The sequence below is a fragment of the Phalacrocorax carbo genome, chromosome 3 (genome assembly GCF_963921805.1).
Source record: "Phalacrocorax carbo chromosome 3, bPhaCar2.1, whole genome shotgun sequence".
NCBI lineage: Eukaryota > Metazoa > Chordata > Aves > Suliformes > Phalacrocoracidae > Phalacrocorax > Phalacrocorax carbo.
In genome coordinates, this window is record NC_087515.1 from 31,579,836 (window position 1) to 31,599,779 (window position 19,944).

The window sequence follows — 19,944 nt, forward strand, 5'->3', positions numbered from 1 at the left end:
CTCCCTTCCCATACTTTTGCTAGGTACATTTTAATTCTTTGGCTTTGGGCTTTAGGATAATGGAGGCCAGTCCCCTAGGTCTCCTAAATGTATGGATAACTCTTGCTTCCTCAGGCAATCCTGGACAAAATGAACTATCCAAATGAGTGAACTGATGTGGAATTTAAGTAAAAGCCCAGTGTAAATGCTACCAAATACTGGCCTAAAAGTATCCACTGCTTTTACTGCTGCAGAAGGAATGACACACGGCTCTGATAACTTGTCTCATGGTGAGTCCTGCCAGCCTGTGCCTGGATCCAGTATGATTGCTGCATTTCCTGGTGGTGTGGGGAGGAAAATAGATAACATGAAAGTGTATGAGGTGCAACCAAATCCTGTTTTCTTATAATAACTGTGACTGAACAGTTAGCCACAGGAAGCTATCAACCAAAATAAGTTGATAGACAATTCATTGTGGATGGCTAATAGAACCATATATTTAAATCTCCACAGTATGGAGTCTCTGAAATTATTATGCCTGAGTCAGATTGCTTACTTTTGGCCTTGGACTTGACTTCAACTTGGTTATGTTTACTTAAGGCATGGCAAAATCTACTCTATAAAAGAGAACGGGGATAGTGCCAGCCTGTCTATCACTCTGTTAGTGTTGGCTGGAGAGTTACACAGGAGGCGTTGCAGGTAAAACATCACTTTACTGTTTTACTTAGTACAAGATGAAGCAGGTGAAATACAAGTGATAGTGCTGGAAAATCACTACAGACATGTTGGGAGGGATTTGTCTTGGGGAGACAAAATAAATTAGAGTCCCCATCCTTAATGTTACCTGGAGGGAAAGAAAAGATGAATTTGCCATTGTTGTAAAGAGCCTTACAGTAAAACGGTAAGTTGTCAGAAGTAATTGGATCAAGTGGGAGTGGAGGTCCTAAGAGGATGAGGACTCTGTAGTAACTGCATGCTGCTGTTAAATGAGGTAGAAAAAAGGTATCTGGAACTGTCCTATGCTATGTATGCAAAATGAGGGGAAAATTGGCTTAATAAATAGCCAGAAGGGAGTACTTCACAGACTGTTTGTAGCAGAAGGTCATGCAAGAAGGCATTGGGAAAGTAATCTCCTAGAGGCTTGCCAAAGTGCCTGGCTTTGGTTTTGATTTTCTGAGGTATTCAAGGCTTTCACATATTGTATGTACAAGGAGCTGTTGTCCGTCTGGGGTTTGGGATGCCCAAGTTCAGGTACCTGCTCTGCCTCCACATTTTGCTGTCACTGTGGGCAAGCTGCTGAAAAGCAGCACTCTCTCATTTGTTTTTCTCTGAATGCAAGGAGAGCTAATAAACTCATGCTTTCCTTCATTATAAGACAGTTCTAGAACTGACTCCCTGAAGCTTTTACAATGCTCCAAATACATGAATGACAGGGTCTTAGAGAGAATGAGCGGTTGCATTACTGTAGCATATATTGAGCATTATGGGTGAGTTGAAATGTACGTTGGTACTTGGGAGTGTTTGAGAGGGAACAGGGGAAGAAGGGCTGCTGGCTTTTTGGCTTTTCTGGTATTCTTTGTAAGTGTTTGAGAAAATTCAGCTGCTCTTCCTATAGTACAGAAACCCAGCTGAGCCAACATGTAATTGAAATATTTTGAGAAAATCGGTGGAGAGAGGAAGGTGGATAGTTCAGCTATGAAGTAGACACATGTTTCTAATTGCCTGTTTCCACTTTCTACTCAGTGAAAAATAACAGAAGCCATTGAAGGAAATTATGTCTGTACTCTGACACGAATCTTTATGCAAAGTGTAATTAGCTGTCAGTAGCATTTGCTGCCATTGAGTACCTGATTATAATAGTTGCTTGACATCTTTCGTGAATGAGTGCTGGAAGGAGACGAGACACACCCTTTTCTGTTAGCTTTCAAGCTGTTTAATGCAGAAAAAGGTGGGGGCTTGGGCTTCCCAGGTCAGTTTCTGCAGGGGTCACCAAACTTTTTGCTCTGATATCCTCAGAGACTCCTCCTCCCTTCCCATCCCTTCCAACTGTCACACCTGATCTCTTTTTCTCCTCTCTGTAGCTTTTCCACTGCTCCCCTCCCCTGCCTCACCCTTTGTCATTTTACCCTCCCTCTGAGGCAGGCAGCAAGGAGGACCTCTTTCAGCTGAGAAGGAAGAGGGACCAAGAAAGAGCAGTAGAGGCAAAGTTGGGCGGGATTCCTTTCTCCATTTCAGATAAGTAAATGTGTTGGAGGAGATCCCAGGACAAAGTAAATGTATGTTTAACCCCTTCTGAAGAATAATTTCCATCCTTAGTTGTGAGTCAGTCTCTTGTTTTTCTCCAATATTTCACAATATGTTTGAACCAACTTTTGCGAGTACCTGAAATCCCTCCCTTTCTCCCCATGTCTTGCGGCAGGGAGCAGCCCAAGGGCAATGCATCTGAGACCCTTTGCATTATACCTTTTTCCCTTTAAAGTCTTTCTGCCTCAGAGTTCAGTAACAGTAAGAAGCTCCCCAATCAGGCAGGCAATATTCTGCTTTAGAAGCTGTTGTGATCTTTGCTGCTGCTGCTGCACTTGTAAGAGCCAACCTGTGGCCAGGGCTCAGGATGCTGCTCTGAAAGAGGTGGCCTGCAGAGCATGCTGGTGTGGACAGGACAGCACTAGCCAGGTGCTTGCGACCCCATCGGCTGCCTGCGCAGTGGTGTGGATGGATGTAGAGCTTATCTATCTGTGCATGTATGCCCACAGACACAATGCTGATGAAGTTATTCCTGCAAGGGAAAAGTAGTTAAGTGTATTATTTTCTTCAGGCTGGTTGCTAATTTATGCCGGATATGTTAAACAACATAATTAAACACACACACACACAGAGACACGCATGCTAAAAACTCTTGTTCGCTGTCAGAAGAGAGGGAACGCGTGTCAGACCCAGCCTTCAAGCTCTGTTAGTTTTAATTTGAGTTTTGGAATTAGTAATCAGTTTTGCTGGAACACTTGCAAGAAATAGATCTTAGCATGCATGGGGCCTGGGCACAGTTTCAAATGAGTATTTGTTAAGAAGAATCCATTCCCTTGTCGTGTTATGGTACATTACATGAGATTTATTTCCATTGTATTAAAAAATGCAGGCCCAAGGGGAATGTTCTCTCTTCTTGTTGGCCAAGGGTGATTTCTGAATTCCACCTGATTTTTTTTGTGGGCCTTTTAATTAAAACAAGAAGATGCAAAACTCCTTATTTTTCTAGGCCGTTGTTACAATGCCAGGAGGCCAAGGGACTTGAAGCACCGAGAAAGGTGATGACACTAACTGTGTATGTGTAGGTGGGCTGTATCATACCTTCAGGGTGGCTGGTCTGTGTTTTTCACATGTCTGAATGAATCACAATAAAAATCTGAGGTTTTGCTCTTACTGTGAAGCCATCTGCTCCCTTTTTACCATACCAGGAATGGATCAGATCTACAGATAAATTTGTCTGGTAGGAAAAGAGCCCCTTTGTCAATTAAAAAAAAGAAAAGTTATGTCATCTGGTGGCTTGAAGCTGAAACTAAGTGACTTCAGGCTAGAAATTAGCACAGCAAAGTTAATTAACTATAGGAGTGGCTTGCCCAGGGCATGTGGTGGATTGTCCAGTGCTAATTTATTTGAAGGTACATCTTAAGTGGAAGCCAGGAGTTAGGGGCAGGAATTGCTGGATCAAGTGCAGCGGCACTTCTCATGCAAGAAGCCAGAGGAGGTGGTCACAGTGATCCACCTTGATCTTAAAAGTCTGCTAATGCCGGTCTTCACCAGGGGCTACTCTTTTCATAAGGAGAGGTACGAAATGGGAATTATAGCTCAGGCCAGTTAAAGTTTTGTTTTTGTGAAGGCAAGTGCAAATGAAGGGTGAAAGCTGGTGTGGATCTCAAATTATATTTTGACCCAGCAATATGTAATTTTGCATGACAAAAGGTGCTGGAGGAATCAGGGGGCAAGGCAGGCTGAACAGCCTTCCTGCTACTTCTTTGAACTTCACAATGGAGCGTGTTAGCTGAAGAAAGATCCCCGGGAGATGGTGCACATGTGTGCATCTCTGTACATCCACCTGGCTCTGGGAAGTGCACCTGAAAGTCCCTACTATGGTTAGACAGAACAAATTGCTCCTTTAAAGCTCTGGTGCCACTGCCTGTCCAAACATGCAAGTTTTACACCTTCCTGTGCCCTTCACTCGTGTCCAGAAAGCCCTTGAACCCCACAGTCCAGAATCTCCATGGATGATGCACTGCCTCCCTTTAGAGCAAAAGTAGGTCTTTGACGGCAAGAGTCCTGCTGTGCTCTTTGATGACTGTAAAGGGGACAGAGTCCACAATGGGACATTTTATCTCCTGCACCCTTCCCTAGCTGTGCCAGCAGATGTGTCAGCAGGTCTGTCCATTCTAGGGTTTCACTGCGTGTGCAAAATGTTTGTTTTTCCTAAGTGAATTGCCCCTTTCCTTTAGGCACACTAACAAAGACAGGTTTGAACCTGCTCCATATTGGAATAGCTACAGATGCCACGCAATGACTGCCCAGCTTAAACATTAATCTACAATTCAGGTCTGTTTAAATGCTGGCCTCCAAAGGAACTACTGAGTCCAAAATCCCCAGGCCTTGGTGCATGCACATTTGAGCAAGTAGTGCAGGTGGGATCTGGGTTTGGGTGTTGCAGCTTGGTCCCATCTCAACACTGAAGCTTTAGGGAGTCTGGTGAGATGTCTGTGTAAGCTGGTAGGAAGCCACCCCCTAATCTGTCTAGGGTCTTTGGAGCAGATCCCAAGGAAAGGCAAGTCTGTGCCTTCTTTAGGTCTCACAGGGAGTGACTGTCAAGCGCTTACTTGTGGAAATGAAATAAATGACTTGAAAAATGCCTTGGGCACAGGTGTGATCATGGCCAGAAGAGTCCTGGATATCTCTGAGCAGCCTCCCTGCTCACACCACCTCCCTCCTCCCCTGTGTCTGCATCTCCTGCTCTATCCCCTACATGTACTTATGTTGCAGATGTACCTCAGTGCTAACACAGCGGCTAGCTAACAGCTTTCCTCTCTGTCCTCAGGGAAGACTCAAAATTGAATTTGTAGCAGTGACAGCACTGGTTTAAGATAAACCAGTTGGGATTTGACGACTGCTCTTTCCCCAGGCATTTCCAGCTAATAAGGATTTTGTCACTGTGACTGCCCTCAGCTTTTCAAGCTGCTGCTCCACAATCCTCTTGGGCTGGGGGGAGGTGTTTATTTTCCCACACACTCCTAAGGCACCAATTTTGATTGAGGAACTAATGGCAGTCCATGTCTCTCCTTCACAGGAAAGGGCACAATGCTCACCACCAGCTCTGCTCTGATGTTGGAGCAGCGCTGGCAAACAGGGGCAAAGGGAAGCCTTCAGAACCTGAAGAAATTTAATAACCAGGACTTCAACCATCTGCGAGCCTTGTGTCTGAGCCAAAGACTGTTGTTTGAGGATGCCACCTTCCCGGCTCACGTCAGCTCTATCGGTCCCAACCTGCTTCCAGAGGATAAGCTGCAGCAAATACAATGGAAGAGGCCAACTGTGAGTTATGCCACCCTGGGTGTTTCACAGCTCTGCTGCTGAATGAGAGCACTGATGGCCAGGGGCTAAAGGCCTTCACCTTGGGGAAGGAGACCGTGCTAAGCAGGGAAGTAGACCCCAAGGAGAACATTGGGAGCGCAACACTGCAAGGAGGGATCCTTGCTGTGGGAAGTGTGGAGGGAAGATAACCTCTGTAACATTAATGAGTTAACTGGGTACATTTTTGTAGGAAGCTTGTTTCCACCTCTGAACCTCACTAGAACTAGTGATCCCACTTTGATCTGCTTCTAGAGGACTTTGTGCAAACCTGAAAAGCCATAAAATTCTATTAAAGATCTCTGATTTCTGTAATCCAAGCTACTGACTCAGCAATACCTATTTTAAAGTAACTGGGACAAGGCATGAGATGAAGTACGTTTGTCTGCTGATTCCCAGTTGCAGTTTAATAGGCAGTTGTCATCATCTGGCATATGGAAGTTTAAATTGGGAGGTAGAATCACATACTCAGCTCTTTTATCCTAGGACCTAATTCAGGGAATCTTTTCACGGTCAGTCTGCACTGTACAGCACTGCTGTGTACCATTTGCTGCTGGTGCAGCTACTGGATTTGCCACACACTGCCCTTTTGCTGTGTTTTGCTGAGTGCACCGCTAGTGCCTGGTGCCTTTGGCTTCCCTGGGCTGGAGCAAACCAGTTCATCTCCCTGCAGGCAACCCCCTGGGATGTCAAGACAGTAACTGTGGGACTGTGGAGACAGGACAGAACAACTAGAAAAGACTTATTTGGATGGCAGGTGCAATGAGGGTATGCTGGAGCTTGGCAGTGTGGTGGCCTTGGCATAGCAGCAGCAAAGGCTGCTGCTGGCATGAATGTTGATAGCCGTCGCTCACCGAAGGGAAGCAGGCTAGCCCAGTTAGACTGCATAGCTGCTAAATGTGGATGCCTGAATGGAAAGGGGGAAACCCTATTCCTGGTGTAGAAGGAATGTGATGTGGTAAAGTATCAGATGGAGCAAAAGCTGCAACCTGGATACGAACAGGGCTGTGGATGCAGTGTTGTGGGGATGGGGCCTAAGGCTTGAATTTCTCACTGCATGCTGCTGCAGCAAGGCCTGAAAGTGTCAAAGAAATCGTGTGTGCAGAGGTACAGGCTCTTCCAATCTGTGTCGACACTTTATTGCATGTCTTGGTAGGTGTGGAGGTGCTGGATGCAGATGTCTGGGTGTCCTCTGTGGAGCTGCTGTGAAGAGACCATTCTCCTCTGTGGAAGCAGTTCCTACTGCTGGCTGAATACCTGGGCTTCTCAGGCAGCCTTTCTTCAAATCTGGGTCCAATGAGAATGTAGCTGGTGCTGTGTTTTTTTACACTAGCACTCTCCTTACAGTTTTGTAGCACGTGAGGATAATCCCTCTTGAAATAGGGGATATAGGAGAAGAGTAACTAAAAAATGCTAAGTAGAGGAGTTAGTTGCCACCATTTCCAGACTGAGAAAGACAAAGATATGGTAACTAAGCATTAGACTGACAAAAGACAGACATGGATACTAGAAAGGACTCTTAGGGGCATTTTGAAAATGTATAAACTAGCATAAAATGTTATGATACAGTTCTGTTGAGTACTAACCACCCTGGTGGTTTTGCCATTTGGGAGCAACAGAGAAGTGTGGGATTTCAAAAGCATATGAACTAGCTTAGAAACCCAAATACCAATAATTTTGAGGCACCACACTGTGGGATGAACATCTGTCCTATTTGAATATCCTGAGAGTTATTTCATGTGCAAAGGGACTGATGTACCTTGCCAAAAGAAGAACCTGCTGCTGCTAGTGCTTAAAGTTTGTCAGGTGAGCCAGGTGTTGGAGAATTCCCTTCAATTTTGTTGGATCCATGAAGATTAAGCTGATGAATGAAAGTTTTCATGGAATCAGTTTCAAAAATTTGCATAGGTCCTCTCCTTCCCAGTACTTCCCTTTTGAAGATTTTATTGTTTTTTCAGCAAACACTACACAGTTTCCAACATCACCCCACCACATTGACGGAAACCAATCGCATCCAACAGTTTTGCAGAGTTTTTTCAGGAAGCAGTGGGCTGAAAGGTCATTGGCTTTGCCAGAGCTCTCCTCCAAAAAATTAAACTGTACACTCAAAGCCCAGAGTTCACGACACCAACATTGGAAAGCATTTTCTTCTATTATAGAGGTTAAGGCAGCATCACCAGCTGCTCTTCTATGACATACTCAAGGGAGAAAAGTTGAGGCTGCCACTCAACGGGCTCATCTGGAACAAAAACCTGGCATATCAGTGCTGAAGAAGGCTTCACTTAAAAAAAGTCTTTTTTCTCAGTTTGACCAAAATTTCCACCTGTAGCTGTTTCCTGACCAGCCGGGCTTTGTCCTGCTACACAACATGCAAGATGAAGGGCAACGACACCAACTGCCTGGGGAGCCCAAACAGAAGTTCTCAAACATCACCACAACACCCATGCTGTATCATAGTGACATCAAAGCATGGCCTTTGTCTCCTGGCAGAACGAAGAAGGGGCAGAAGAAGTTGCTAAATAGAAGTGGTTGCTTTTCATTTATAGAGCTGCAGATGTTTTGAGCCAAGGGTCAGGAAGTAAATAAAACTGTAATTGCATTTCAAATGTCCTGAAAGGCCAGTGCTGCATCCAGTTGCTTCTGGGAGTTGGTCCCCACAGAGGAAGAGGGAAGGTTGCAGTTTTAGGGGTCAAAGTGCCCCATTCCTGAAGTTTTTCAGTTGAGCACCTTTCACCTGTGCAGAAATGTTCATAAACTCTTTGTTTCTAGGTCATTGCAGTGCTAACTGTAAGGATATATAATCCCAGGTGTTTAAGCTACCTAAACTACTCGGCAAAGAGATACCTATAATTTCCCCAAGGGATACTATTTCTTATTGGAATACACTTCCCAGAGAGTAAGCGTAGTTGCATCCTGCCGATAGCGTATGGTCTATTTAATCTAAGTCTATATTTTTCTTAGCCTCCACCATTAATTGCCTCTGACATTTAAAAAAAAATTTGGCTGGAAATGTACCTGTGACAAACTGGCATCTTGGTCCTTATAATCTCTTAGCCTCCGTTTTCTGAGTCATGTAGTATCTGGTTATTTAAGTGGTAGATAGCAATTATAACTGCTGCCATTGTTCCCGATCCAAGTGAGTGGTTGAGCAACATGCTGCTTCTATTTTACCTTGTACATTGTCAAGAGAATTGCCAATTACGTTCAGGGTTTGGAGTCTTCATATCTGGGGGCAATATATAAGGTAGAGAGAAAACAGCTTGATTTTCAAGCAGCAATAGTCAGTGGTGAGAATTACAAACAACTCTTTTTGACTTGTAAAGTGAGCTGGGTTAATATGGGAGTCCCTGAAGGGGGAGGTGGGTCAGGAGTACATTTGAAACGTCACTTTTCCTAACTCTGCAGTAGTTGCAGTTTCCCGTCAGATGGGAACTGCTCTAGGCTGTGTTTTCATCCCCAGACCCTCAGTCTACATCCATTGAAACATGTGCAACTTGTAATGGAGATTTTGCATGGGGTACTTCAAGCATTACTAGAGGTGGGGCCGGAGGCATCAGCTACAGCAGGTGCTCTGCAATTAACTGGTCTTTAAGTTCACCCACAGTTTGGAGAAATGGAAGAGAGCTCTAGTTTAGACTGAACAAAGTATTTTCTATAGCTGGGCTTTTCTAAAGATCATTCAAAGGGAAATTCTCCTTGAAGAGTTATGTCAGATTTTAAAAACTGAGATGCTCCTTTAAAAAATGTTCAGAACACATTCTTTCATTGTTTCATGCTTTTCCTTCACACAAGCAATTGAGTGGAACAGAGGAAGACACAAAATGATTTGCTGTTGCTGAATACATGTTTTTTAATCCATTAATGTTTTAGCTAAAGATTTCACTCTCTTCTGATCATAATGCTATACAGATAGAAAAAGAAACTGAATTAGGATGATCCTTGGGGTGATGCTGAATTCTGAGTGCTTTATTTTTGCTAACATTGGTTATATTTTCAAACATAGTATGTGTGAAGGGAGAGAGATTACCATGTATGCAGGAGTGCCTTGGCCCTGAACCAGGGATAGCCCAACATGGTGCTTGATATGGTGGCCATTATAAACTTGGATAAGGCAAGTCCCTGATCTTCAGTGCTTGTGCTTTATAAGGCTAAAATGGGCAGAGGGTGAAGCTGCTGAAGGTTTTTCTAAAGAGTCTTCAAGGTCACTTCAAGACTACTGCTCCTGCAGCGGCTCACTCATGTCTTGGGGACGCTGTGAGAGCTTACTGAGCAAGGGTCCGTCCCCTGTTTAACATAAGCTGTGCCTTGTGCGGGGAGCAACAATAAAAGGGGGAAAAGCTGCAAGTTGGCCAATGGAGGCTTGAGGGCCAACATGAGAGAAATCCCTGAGTGCCTCTGATGTGACTTGAAGGAGGGTCACGGTGAAAGGACTGTCTGAAATAGCTGACATGTTTCCTTTGCATCATCTCAGTCTGTAGCATGAGGGCATGGGCTTCTTGGATATTTGTCTCGTGTCTGGTGTCAGGGGAAGGGAAGAGTAGGGTCTCAAAGAAGTTCTTGGATAGAAGCCATGGAAGGAAGCTGCTTTAGTGTGAACTTGAGCAAGAGATATACCTTGTTCCCTTAGCCAAGACTCAGGGAACAGTGCTATTGTGGGACCGTTCTCTGGCATGAACCAAAGCCACCTGCCAGCTGTTCGTGGTGAAGTTCACAGCTTCAGTATATCCCAGAGGCCACAAGACCCTTGGATCCTGTTCAGTATTTCTCCTTGATGAAAGTCAGAATCAATTCTCCTTATTTTTGAGTGTGCATGAGTGTGCATGTGCAATCAGCATAACTGAATGGGAGCAGCATTTCCAGGCTGCCATTGTCTCAGCCCTTCCCTATTCAGCTGATTGCATCTGACCTCGCCTTCAGAGTTCATATATTTGGGCCGAGGAAGTTGCAGTGCATAACCATTTATTACATCCGTCTTTCTGCATGTGTTTTATATGAGGAGGGTTTATTTGCATAGTATCTCTGGGCTCTGTTGCTTTTGGAAAGGGCTGGTTGCGGTGGGGAATGCATGCATCCTGGGTTGAGGGGAAAGCAGTGCTCCTATCATAGTCTGTTGATTCACCCACTTCCCTGTTTCTCAGGCTGGGGAGTCAGCTAGCAGGATTACGCAGCTGTGGTGGCTACAGGGGTATAGTTAATAAAACCATGCCACTTTGAAAACTATAACTTGTACTGAATGGTCTGAGTGAGAGGTTTCAAGGCCTCTAAGGAAACTGTCTCTCAAAGGCTCAGGATAGACAGGGCTACCTCCCTTGTTTTAATCCTTTATATTTACCTTTTGTTTGCAGTTGTCATTGTTTTTTAGCACTGAGCCACATAAAGCCAAATGTGTTGCAGGTAAAATCTGAGCTTGTTTCTGTTTCTGCTGGCTGTTGGACACCAGTCTGTCCTCCAGCACAACTTTGCTCATGGGGTCCCCACCTGTGCAGAGTCTGAAGCCCTCATTCCTCCATTACAAGAGAGAGAGCTGGAGCAGAGGAGGAGTTTTTTAAGCAAACGAGGCATTTGTGTTGAAAACAGGCAATTGGGAATTGACCTATTCTGCTCTAAAGCATGGAATTGAGTTCTGGTGGTGCAAGCAAACCCCTTGAGATTAGCCTGGTTTTTTTCCAGTCTAAGAGAATGTCAAAAAAAAGCAGAATATGAGTTTTTTTTAAAAAAAAAACAAACCAAAAACACACACACAAAAAAAGATTAGGCAGATACAAGGAAACAGATTCCTGATTCCCACGAGGTCTAATAAGCACAAAACTGTGGATAGAGCCTCCAGCCTGGGAAGTCCTTTAGCCCCCAAGTGATGGAGAATGGGAGGATGTATGCAGGTGGAGCACCAGATTTGGCTTGCTCAGTTACCCTGCTCCCTCTCCAAGCTGTCAGAGATAAGTCATTGCAACAGAACATTCAGTGCAACCCAGCTCAGCTCATCCTTTGTTCTGCCCTACCTCTGTATTCCAACTGGCTTATTTCTGTGTTAGCTATTCTGTGGAGGTTCCCTGTAGCTACGGGATGTATGACAGTGGTGTGCCTGAACCCTGTGCAGCACACTGCTAGGCAATGCCCTCAGTGCAGGGAACTGCAATACCACATTTTCTTCTTAATCCAGAACAATGGTATTAGAGGCGCAGCAGTGATACTGAGTTAAGATTTGTCCAGCTGAGAACAGAGTTGAGCTTTCAATCAATGACAGCTTTTTTATTTTTCTTAACTGGTGTGTGTTGAACAGGGAGCACTGTGGCTCATGGTGGCAGGATGTGTCAGGAAGGTGAAGCTGCAGCAAGAGAGAGCAACACAAGTACAGCCAAAGGGAAAGATGCTGTGGTGTGGCAGAAACAGAAGTGGGGCTGGGATTTTACTGTAGGGTTAAGGTGAACCGATTGGGAGTTGGCTCTGCAAGGAGTCATCTCCTGCCTCTTTACCCTCAGTAGCCTTCTACCTGCACTCAGTATCATGCTGGGTCAGCAACGAGATCTGTGGAAAAGTGGCCACAGCCAGACCACCGTACTGAGTAGCGGCCTGCAGTCAGACTGGCTTAGCTTACACTGCCCATGAAATCCACACTGGGCTTCCAATTGTCCACCAAAATGTCTAAGTTCTTTACATATGCCTGCATATGGCCTACATCTATACTGCTCACCCCCAGCTTCTTCTGGGGACTTGCTGTTCCATAAAAATGCTGAGCAATTATAAAAAGAAGTTTAGAGACGAATACATGTGCAAGGCGCTCTCCATCCACCTCTCAAATTAATTTTCTATCTTGCCCTTTGGATAAGCAGTACTTCTGTAGTTAGACCATTCTCTAGAGGATGAACCAGTTTGAACTTGAATTCTTGTTTATTTTGAATATGTAATGAAGTCTTCAGTGGGCCAGGGAAAGCCAGTGATGATAGATTTTTCCAGGGGGCATGAGTTCAGGCAGAGCGCTTGACTAGCAGCCCATATGGTTGCCTTCACTGCTGGACTCGTAGATGCTCTGAGAAGAGACCACGTGCTTCCTTAAGCTCCCTCTTCTTTCCCCCTCCAGCTAAAACTGAAAGGTCTTGAGGAAAATGCCACAAAGCCTCAGCATAATTTCTCAGTGAAACAAGGCGCTGTTTCTGGACAGACTTAGAGTTAAATGTGTAGTTTCTCTATTTGTCATGCAATTTAAGTACTAGCAAATAGTGAGGCTTGCATGTTTTGTGTAGTGGTAACTATGTGCATAGCTGTGTTTGCAATAATAAATTATAGTTTCTGCTGCTTTATGACTGCTATATTCTTGCCTTTGAAGGAAGAGGAGCTAATTGGAGACTTCCTTTTCTTCTGTTTGAGAAGGCCCAGATTTCCAAAACACTGCACCCGTCACAATTATGTCCTCTCTAAGCTCTTTCAGGAACTCTCTGTGCTTAGTTCAGGCTACCACTGACTTTAGGGGTCACGTTTTTCCAGAGCTCTTCCAAGTCTTGCAGGTCCCCACCACTTCCTCCTCCTGCCTTTGCTTCAGCTTCTGTTTGTCCCCTGCCCTTCCTTGGCTCGCACCCTATGCTGTGCAAAGAGCCCGTGCTCTGTGCACCGCATCCTTTAGAAGCATGCCTGTGCTGCCTCCTTTCCTCAAGCCCACGGAGAGGTGGCTACACTCAGAAGCACAAACCTGTTAAAACATGCCCTGCCATTTCTGACCACAGTGCAAAGAGCAAAGAGGACTGCTGCCGTTTCAGCCAGCAGCACTGGCGTCAGCTCAGTGGGAACTCACCTTGCATTTATTTGCCTCGTAGTTTCTGCAGACGGACAGCTGTTGAGCAGCCCCTTTTCCATGGCTAGTCATACACTCTGTGTTACTTTCCAGTGATTCTCCCCTAAGTGTGTGGGGAGTATGCCCCACTGGAAGCAGAACTTAGTATGCTGTGGGTGGGGATTACAGTGAGAGTGTTTAACTTCAGCCAGTTCTCTCTGGTTGTCACAAAATCACATGTATGCACAATCAAGGCATGCTGTCTGGGCCTGACTTCTGATCATGTCTTTTCCAGTTTTAGACAAAATTACTGGTTTCTCTCAGGAAGGAACCTGCTTAATGACGCAAATCATCCTCATTTTCTTACTGGGGAGTCTAACGTCTTGGTGGATCTCTCGGGTATCTAGGGTATCTGCTGAGGCATCTAATGGGCTGACTTCAGCCAGTCTCCGTAAAACGCTCCAGAGCAGGATCCACAGTGCACTTAAGAGCTTTATTGTCCCTGCACAGAGCAGAGCATCAGCCCTTTCCTTGGCAATTCTGTAGGAGATGCAGCTGCCTTCCCATTAGTTTCAGGCTCCTGTTTCTATATGGTGGTTTCCCCTGTGGCAGCTATGCACCGTAGCACATCCATCAGAGCCCAGCCACCCTGCCGGGGACAATGGCCTCACAAACGATGGGGGAATAAAAAACCCCATTTCTTTATGCTGTTGGTTTTCTGGGATGACTTGGCAAGTCAGACACACACAAGGTCACAGGCCAGGTTCAGAGCTTTGTCATGCAAGTTACTCTTTCCTGCTTGTGGGAGGTTTTGAATTCATCCAGTGAGGTTGGCAAACTGCTGACAGGGAAATAGAGGCAGGGAGAAGAATAAGGGGGGACTGATATAGAAGGGAAGGGAGAGGGCTGACAGTTGCTGCTTCCCTGGTGACCACAACTTCTTAGGCCTGCTCCCATGCTATGGGTAAATCTCTTACCGCAAATCTCCAAAGTCCTGGGATAGGTTATGGATGGCTGCATGAAAGCATCTGTCAAGGAAGATGTGTGCCCAGGCTGTGTGCCCTGGTGTCAGCAGTGCTGTGGGAGTATGATCTATCTGCCAGCCTGGAGCAGAAATGTTGTGTTGCATTTTGTCCTGACAGGGAAACTTCTTTTCTTCTTTGAGGGGTTTGATCACCATAAAGCCATTTCAGAAAACTGACAGCATTTGCTAATGCTGAGCTCACACAACTGTACAAATCACGAGTCATGTTGTGCACTGGTCCCATTTTTATGCAGCGTGTCAAATCAATTGGGGAGAAGAAATGCCAGGGTCTGCTTAAGGAAGAGCAGCTGTATTATTGTTCTTAGATTTTTTCCCTTTTATCTCTTCATGTTCTTAGGTGCATGGTGACTTTCCTATTTAAGGTTGATTGCTCTTTCAAAACAGAGCCTTGCTGAGTTGGGGTATGCCAAGGGTTACTCAGAGGGGATGCTTGGGCCATTCCCACCTGAGCAGTCAGATATCCCAGACCAATAGCAGATGCAGGCGGGAGAATGAGTCACATTTCTGTGTGCAAGGTCAAGCTCTGAAATGTTTCCCCTTCACTGCCCAAGCAAGACTCTCAAGGAATGCAAGGAAAATTCTTCCTGAATTAAAAATAAGTCAGCCAGGCCTGCGGGCTTTTGCAGCCAGAGATTAAGCCCTCTTTCTATAGCTTCCTCACTGGAACTGACAAAAAGCAGCCCAGACTGATCTGTACTACTCCTGCATGGAAACACAAAAGGCTTAGAGAGTAAAACATTCCCAGATCCAGTCCTGAGCCTGCCAGGTCCAGTACAGACCCTGCTCCACTTTGCTTGGAAACCTCTGCCCTACTATCCCCCAGGAAACAGCATTTCACAGGTAGGCTTAGAGCCCTCTCTGACAAGTGTTGGTAGCATTAGAGAAACCCAAATGAAAACCCAGTGAACACCAAGCCACAAGTCCCCATCCCTAGGAATAGCTGAGCAGACTAAAGAAAAGATGCCTGAGAATCTCCTCTCATTTTCTTGGTTGCAGGCAACAAAATATGGGGGCTCAAGAGAAATAGTTTTCAGCTATGGAAAAGGTAGGCAAGCAAAGGTCTTCACGGGGCAGGAACATACTGCTGCAAAGGCTGGGTACCAACATTGCTCTTTGCATTTTCTTTCTTCCAGGAACTTCAGCAAAATCCTTATTTAATCATGGATGGAGTTAGCAGATTTGATATAATGCAAGGAGAAATAGGTATGGTTATGTTCCTGTTTTGGAAAAGGTTGGCATAAAGCAATATCCTGTGATTGTTTTGTTCTGTCCTCAGTGCTTCGGTGAGAAGACATGGACCATGGCAGCTGCAGTAAACAATTAGTGCAGGTCAATCCAGACTCAAACAAGTTCGCACACAATTTATTGCAGATATTTAACAGGATTCCCAAATGCAGCAGGTCTAATCCATGTTACTTATATCCATCACCTGTCCTCTATGTATATAAGGACAAGCATAGAAAGGGAAGTCCAACTGAGATCAGGCAGATGCTTCAAGTACAACGGTCAAACACAGTTCTATAAGTAAGTAGGCACAGCTATTTTCATCCTGTCTCCATCTGGTGACTCTCAGTGTTTTGTTTTCTATGGTTATTTCTATCCATCTCTGATACTTACCCAGACATGTGTCCGCAGCCTGTATGAGTTCCATCTTTTTCTCCTGGCCTGTAACCGTATTTGTCTTGGGGAGCAGCTCTGCTCCCATGTAGGAAGAAATGTCTTCCCATTTCTCACCCCACTGAGAGGTTTGAAGATTTCCTAAACAATTTTCTAGGCTGCAAGTCTCAACATGCTCTCAGAAGATAGGACGAGCATAAAAGTAGAAAAGGATGGCTGGGTGGTGTCAGGGTTCCCAGGAAGCATTGCTGGTGAATACTGGGTTAGTGTTTCAGCATTTTGGGGGAGAGAAGGAAGACAGAACAACATTGGTTTCTTTTAACAAGGTGGTTCTTAGATGTCTTAATTGTTTAAGTCCACCCTCCTAAAGAGTTAGTTATGGTCCACAACAATGAGTGACTGACTGAATGCACTTGGTACTTCCCTCCCTTGAGGTTGCTGCTGGATGCTGGCTGCCCTGGGCTCCCTGACACTGCAGAAGCAATTTTTGGAAAATGTTTTACCCAAGGACCAAGGATTCCAGGATGATTATGCTGGGATTTTTCATTTCCGGGTATGTATTCTCTGCTGTATTGCTACTGCTCGGGCTTGGCTGGTTGGATTATAAAGGGGTGTAGACTGCAGTCCCAGATCTCGACATCCTTGGATGCTTGGTTCTTCAGTGCTGGCTCCCAGTTTAGAATTTTGCAGAAAATCCCAAATTTTCTAACAGTTCCTTGTGCTCCAGGTGGTGCAGTCACACTTCAGGGAATTTGAAGCCCTTTCTGAAAGATATGACTCCAGAGGTACAGATACCAGCTGTTCAGATGAATTTGTGTACATACATGTTTTAGATGGCATTCTGGTGTCTGCTTTGATTTGGATGGTTTGTTGGCCGTCAACACACCTGTGTTCTTTATCTATTTGGACTAATCTTCTGTTCCTTATGTACTTTACCTTGCCCTTTTAGCTCAAGGAAATGGCTTGAAATTACAAATCCTTGGAGGCAGATCAGGCTTCTGGTATTTTGAAAAGAGATTGTTTCAGAGAGAGGAGCAAGGCTTTTTAATACATCTTAATTTCTACCAACTCTTGCAAATTTCTGAATCTCGCAGGAGGGTTGTCCAGGATACTAACTGGCAGGCCCTGCTTTTTTGTGTCTGAGTCGACCATATATCTTGTGGGATTAGAAACACTTGTGGTCTCATTAAGCTCCAGAAGCTAAACTGGATGTAGAGAGAATCGATGTATACTCAGCCATTCGTTATCCCCCTTTTTTCACAAATATGTTTTGTTATACACAGTTCAGTACCAAGTGAAGAGCTCTGGCAGTGAGACTTTGACCTCCTGAAGCTCTGGTGGAGCAGCACCAGGAGGATTATCTCATGGGCAGTCTAAATTTTGCTCAGTTCCTTTGCTTCTTGGAATACCAGATGTTTCTGTCTTGGCCCATTTCCAGCATGCAGAGGTGCACTGTATGAGATAAACCAGCTAAAGGGATACCAGTCCGCTTAAAACACATTAAAAGGATGCAAGCTAGATTGTCTTTCATGAGGGCTTTGAAAAGATTAGTTAGGAGCAATCCTTAAATCTTAAACAGTATAAATACCTTACAGTATTTGAAAATGTTTTCTCTGTCATCTCATCTGCAAATCAATGCAATTCTTTCTGGCTTTCCTTGAGCAATAAACTCCTGAGAAAGCTTCTCTGAATGGAAATGTTTCTCGGAAATGCCTTTCAATTATTCCATCAAAGATATTTTACTGCCATCCACAGGCTAAGCCATCAGTCCTCAGTTCAGTGAAGAATCGCAAACAAGGCATATCATATGCTAATGCAAAAATTTTAGCTCATAACTTTTTTGCACCATTTTGGATCTGGAGCATGTTGCCTTTCAGGAACACAAAGGCTGCTCCAGTCTTCCTACATAACACTGGGTGTTTGGCTGCAAGAGTTAAGGGTGTTAAGCACTTAATCACCTGTAGTTAAGATGGGTGACATTTTTATCTAGGGAAAAATTACAATGACGTTATTTCACCAGGAATTAAGTTAGTCCTGTGTTTGTATAAGAATGACTTTCTCTGCCATAGAAACTCTGGTGCCTGTGAGGCAGGGTGTGCCTCACATTGTGGCAGTGAGCAGCAGCAGCCTAGCCTTGGAAAAAAACCAGAAATATTCTGTAGGGACTACAAGGTGTTATGGCACAGTGCATCACCTGAAAACAGGGGGTATCTGCCCTGAGCATTAATGTCCCTGCTCTCAGGAAGAAACTGATGAAATGTTTAAAGGCCATAAGTGGTCAAGGCCTCAGGTTCAGGACACATCCAAAAGGTGCCTTTTAACACCATGCAAAAGAGAGTGGCTGAAAGGCATGGGATTTTCACCTTGTTCACTTCCAGAACTGGATTTCTCCAAGTTCCCTGTCAAGGGATGGAAAAAAAAGGAGGCAAAATAACCACACAGTATTCCCCCTCTGACCAGCAGCACCCTACGTGTGTTGTTGTTATCTTGCAACTGTCCATTTCTTTTTCCTCCTCTTCTAAGCCCAAGAGAATAAAGTCCTGATTTAAAAGGCTCACTACAAATGTGGAAGAGAACTTCCCTCTTTGCTGCCTGCCTAAATAGGGATTCTTTGTTTCATTTACTGTCACGTTCCCAGCTGCAGTACTTCAAGTCCTGAGGGTATAAAGACATTTCATGAAGCCAGTGTCTCAAGCCAAAAAGTGAAGGCAGTGGCCCTCTCTGAAGGCATATGGGAGAGAATGGCTTCTTCTGTACCACTGTTGCACTCCCAGAGCATCCTAGGACTTTCTGTGAGGTTTCTCGTTCCCGTCGTGGCTTTTTCTGTCCTTGTGATTTAGATAAGATCACATTCTGAAAGTCTGCGGTACTCAGGACAAAACGGCTTTCTTTATCCAGCTGATGAAAAATACAGTGCTGTGTTCAGAAGGCCTCTAATCTTGAGCTCCCTACCAAAGATGGCCAAGGAGCTTGGCTTTTGGAAAGATGTCACTCGGTGGGTTTGGACTGTATTGATCCCCACATCCAGTCCCCTGTTGTTCTCCTGTTTACCCATTGTGTTTGCACATGAAGCACCATGGGGAGGTGTGGCTGGATGTCACACTTTGTCTCCATACAGACCTGCTGCCTGGTGCTGACTGGTGACAGGAAGGCATGTCAAGTGACTGAAAGGACAGCTCCTTTCAGACTGTCCCTTTGCCTCTCTTTTGGGCAGAGGACCGTCAGTGGCAGGCTCTTCCTCCAACCCCATCCTGCCAAAATCAAGCAGAAGGCTCAAATCACTCCTAGAGCTCAGTTTGGAGAGTCCAACCCTGCCACCTCCTGCTGCCACTGATCTAGGGAGTGAGAGGCTAGGGTGAGGCAGAACGTAAGTAGGATCAAAGCTGCTTTTGGCTTAGCAGACTGTAAGCTGCTTTGCTGCTGGGCAGATCTGGTCTTGTGCTTTTCTAACAGAACAGCTCGTTTTGGGGTTTTTCATTGACCAAAGCTGTTGAAATAGAATCATGCTAGACTAAATCTATTGCTGGCATACTTCCACTGGAGTCCTTAGCATTACTGCAAATAAGAGCTTGGCCTCTTATGATTGCGAATCATGCTAAGCTACATTAATCTGCTAATGACTCTGGAAATGGCTCCTTTAATTCATCCCCACAGATCTCTTTCCCTGTCTTCTCCCTTGGAAGTTTTCATCAGCTGGATCAGCTGGAGAAACACCTGCTCTGTCCACATGCTGGAGAGACCGTCTGTGTCCTCCTCATCTATCAAGGAGATGGATATCACCTCAAAATAGTCTTTAGTCACTACACTGTCTCTGTCCGTGACAGCACGTCAGAGTCTTAATTGAAACACAGAAGAAAGGAAATCTAGAGACTGGATCTTCACAGAGGCTCTCGGGCCAAGAGCTGTGCTGCAGGGGAAAAATCCAAGTGCAGCT

General features: G+C 45.0%; 1 protein-coding gene across 1 annotated transcript in view; it reads left to right on the forward strand.

Moving 5' to 3' along the window:
* The first annotated feature begins 5,313 nt into the window (after positions 1-5,313).
* CAPN13 (calpain 13) overlaps positions 5,314-19,944 on the forward strand; it is a 42,825-nt gene continuing 28,194 nt past the window's right edge. The window contains exons 1-3 of the mRNA XM_064448603.1: positions 5,314-5,547; positions 15,527-15,596; positions 16,445-16,563. Of these exons, the coding sequence (XP_064304673.1) occupies positions 5,314-5,547; positions 15,527-15,596; positions 16,445-16,563 (423 nt within the window). The remainder of the gene's footprint in view (positions 5,548-15,526; positions 15,597-16,444; positions 16,564-19,944) is intronic.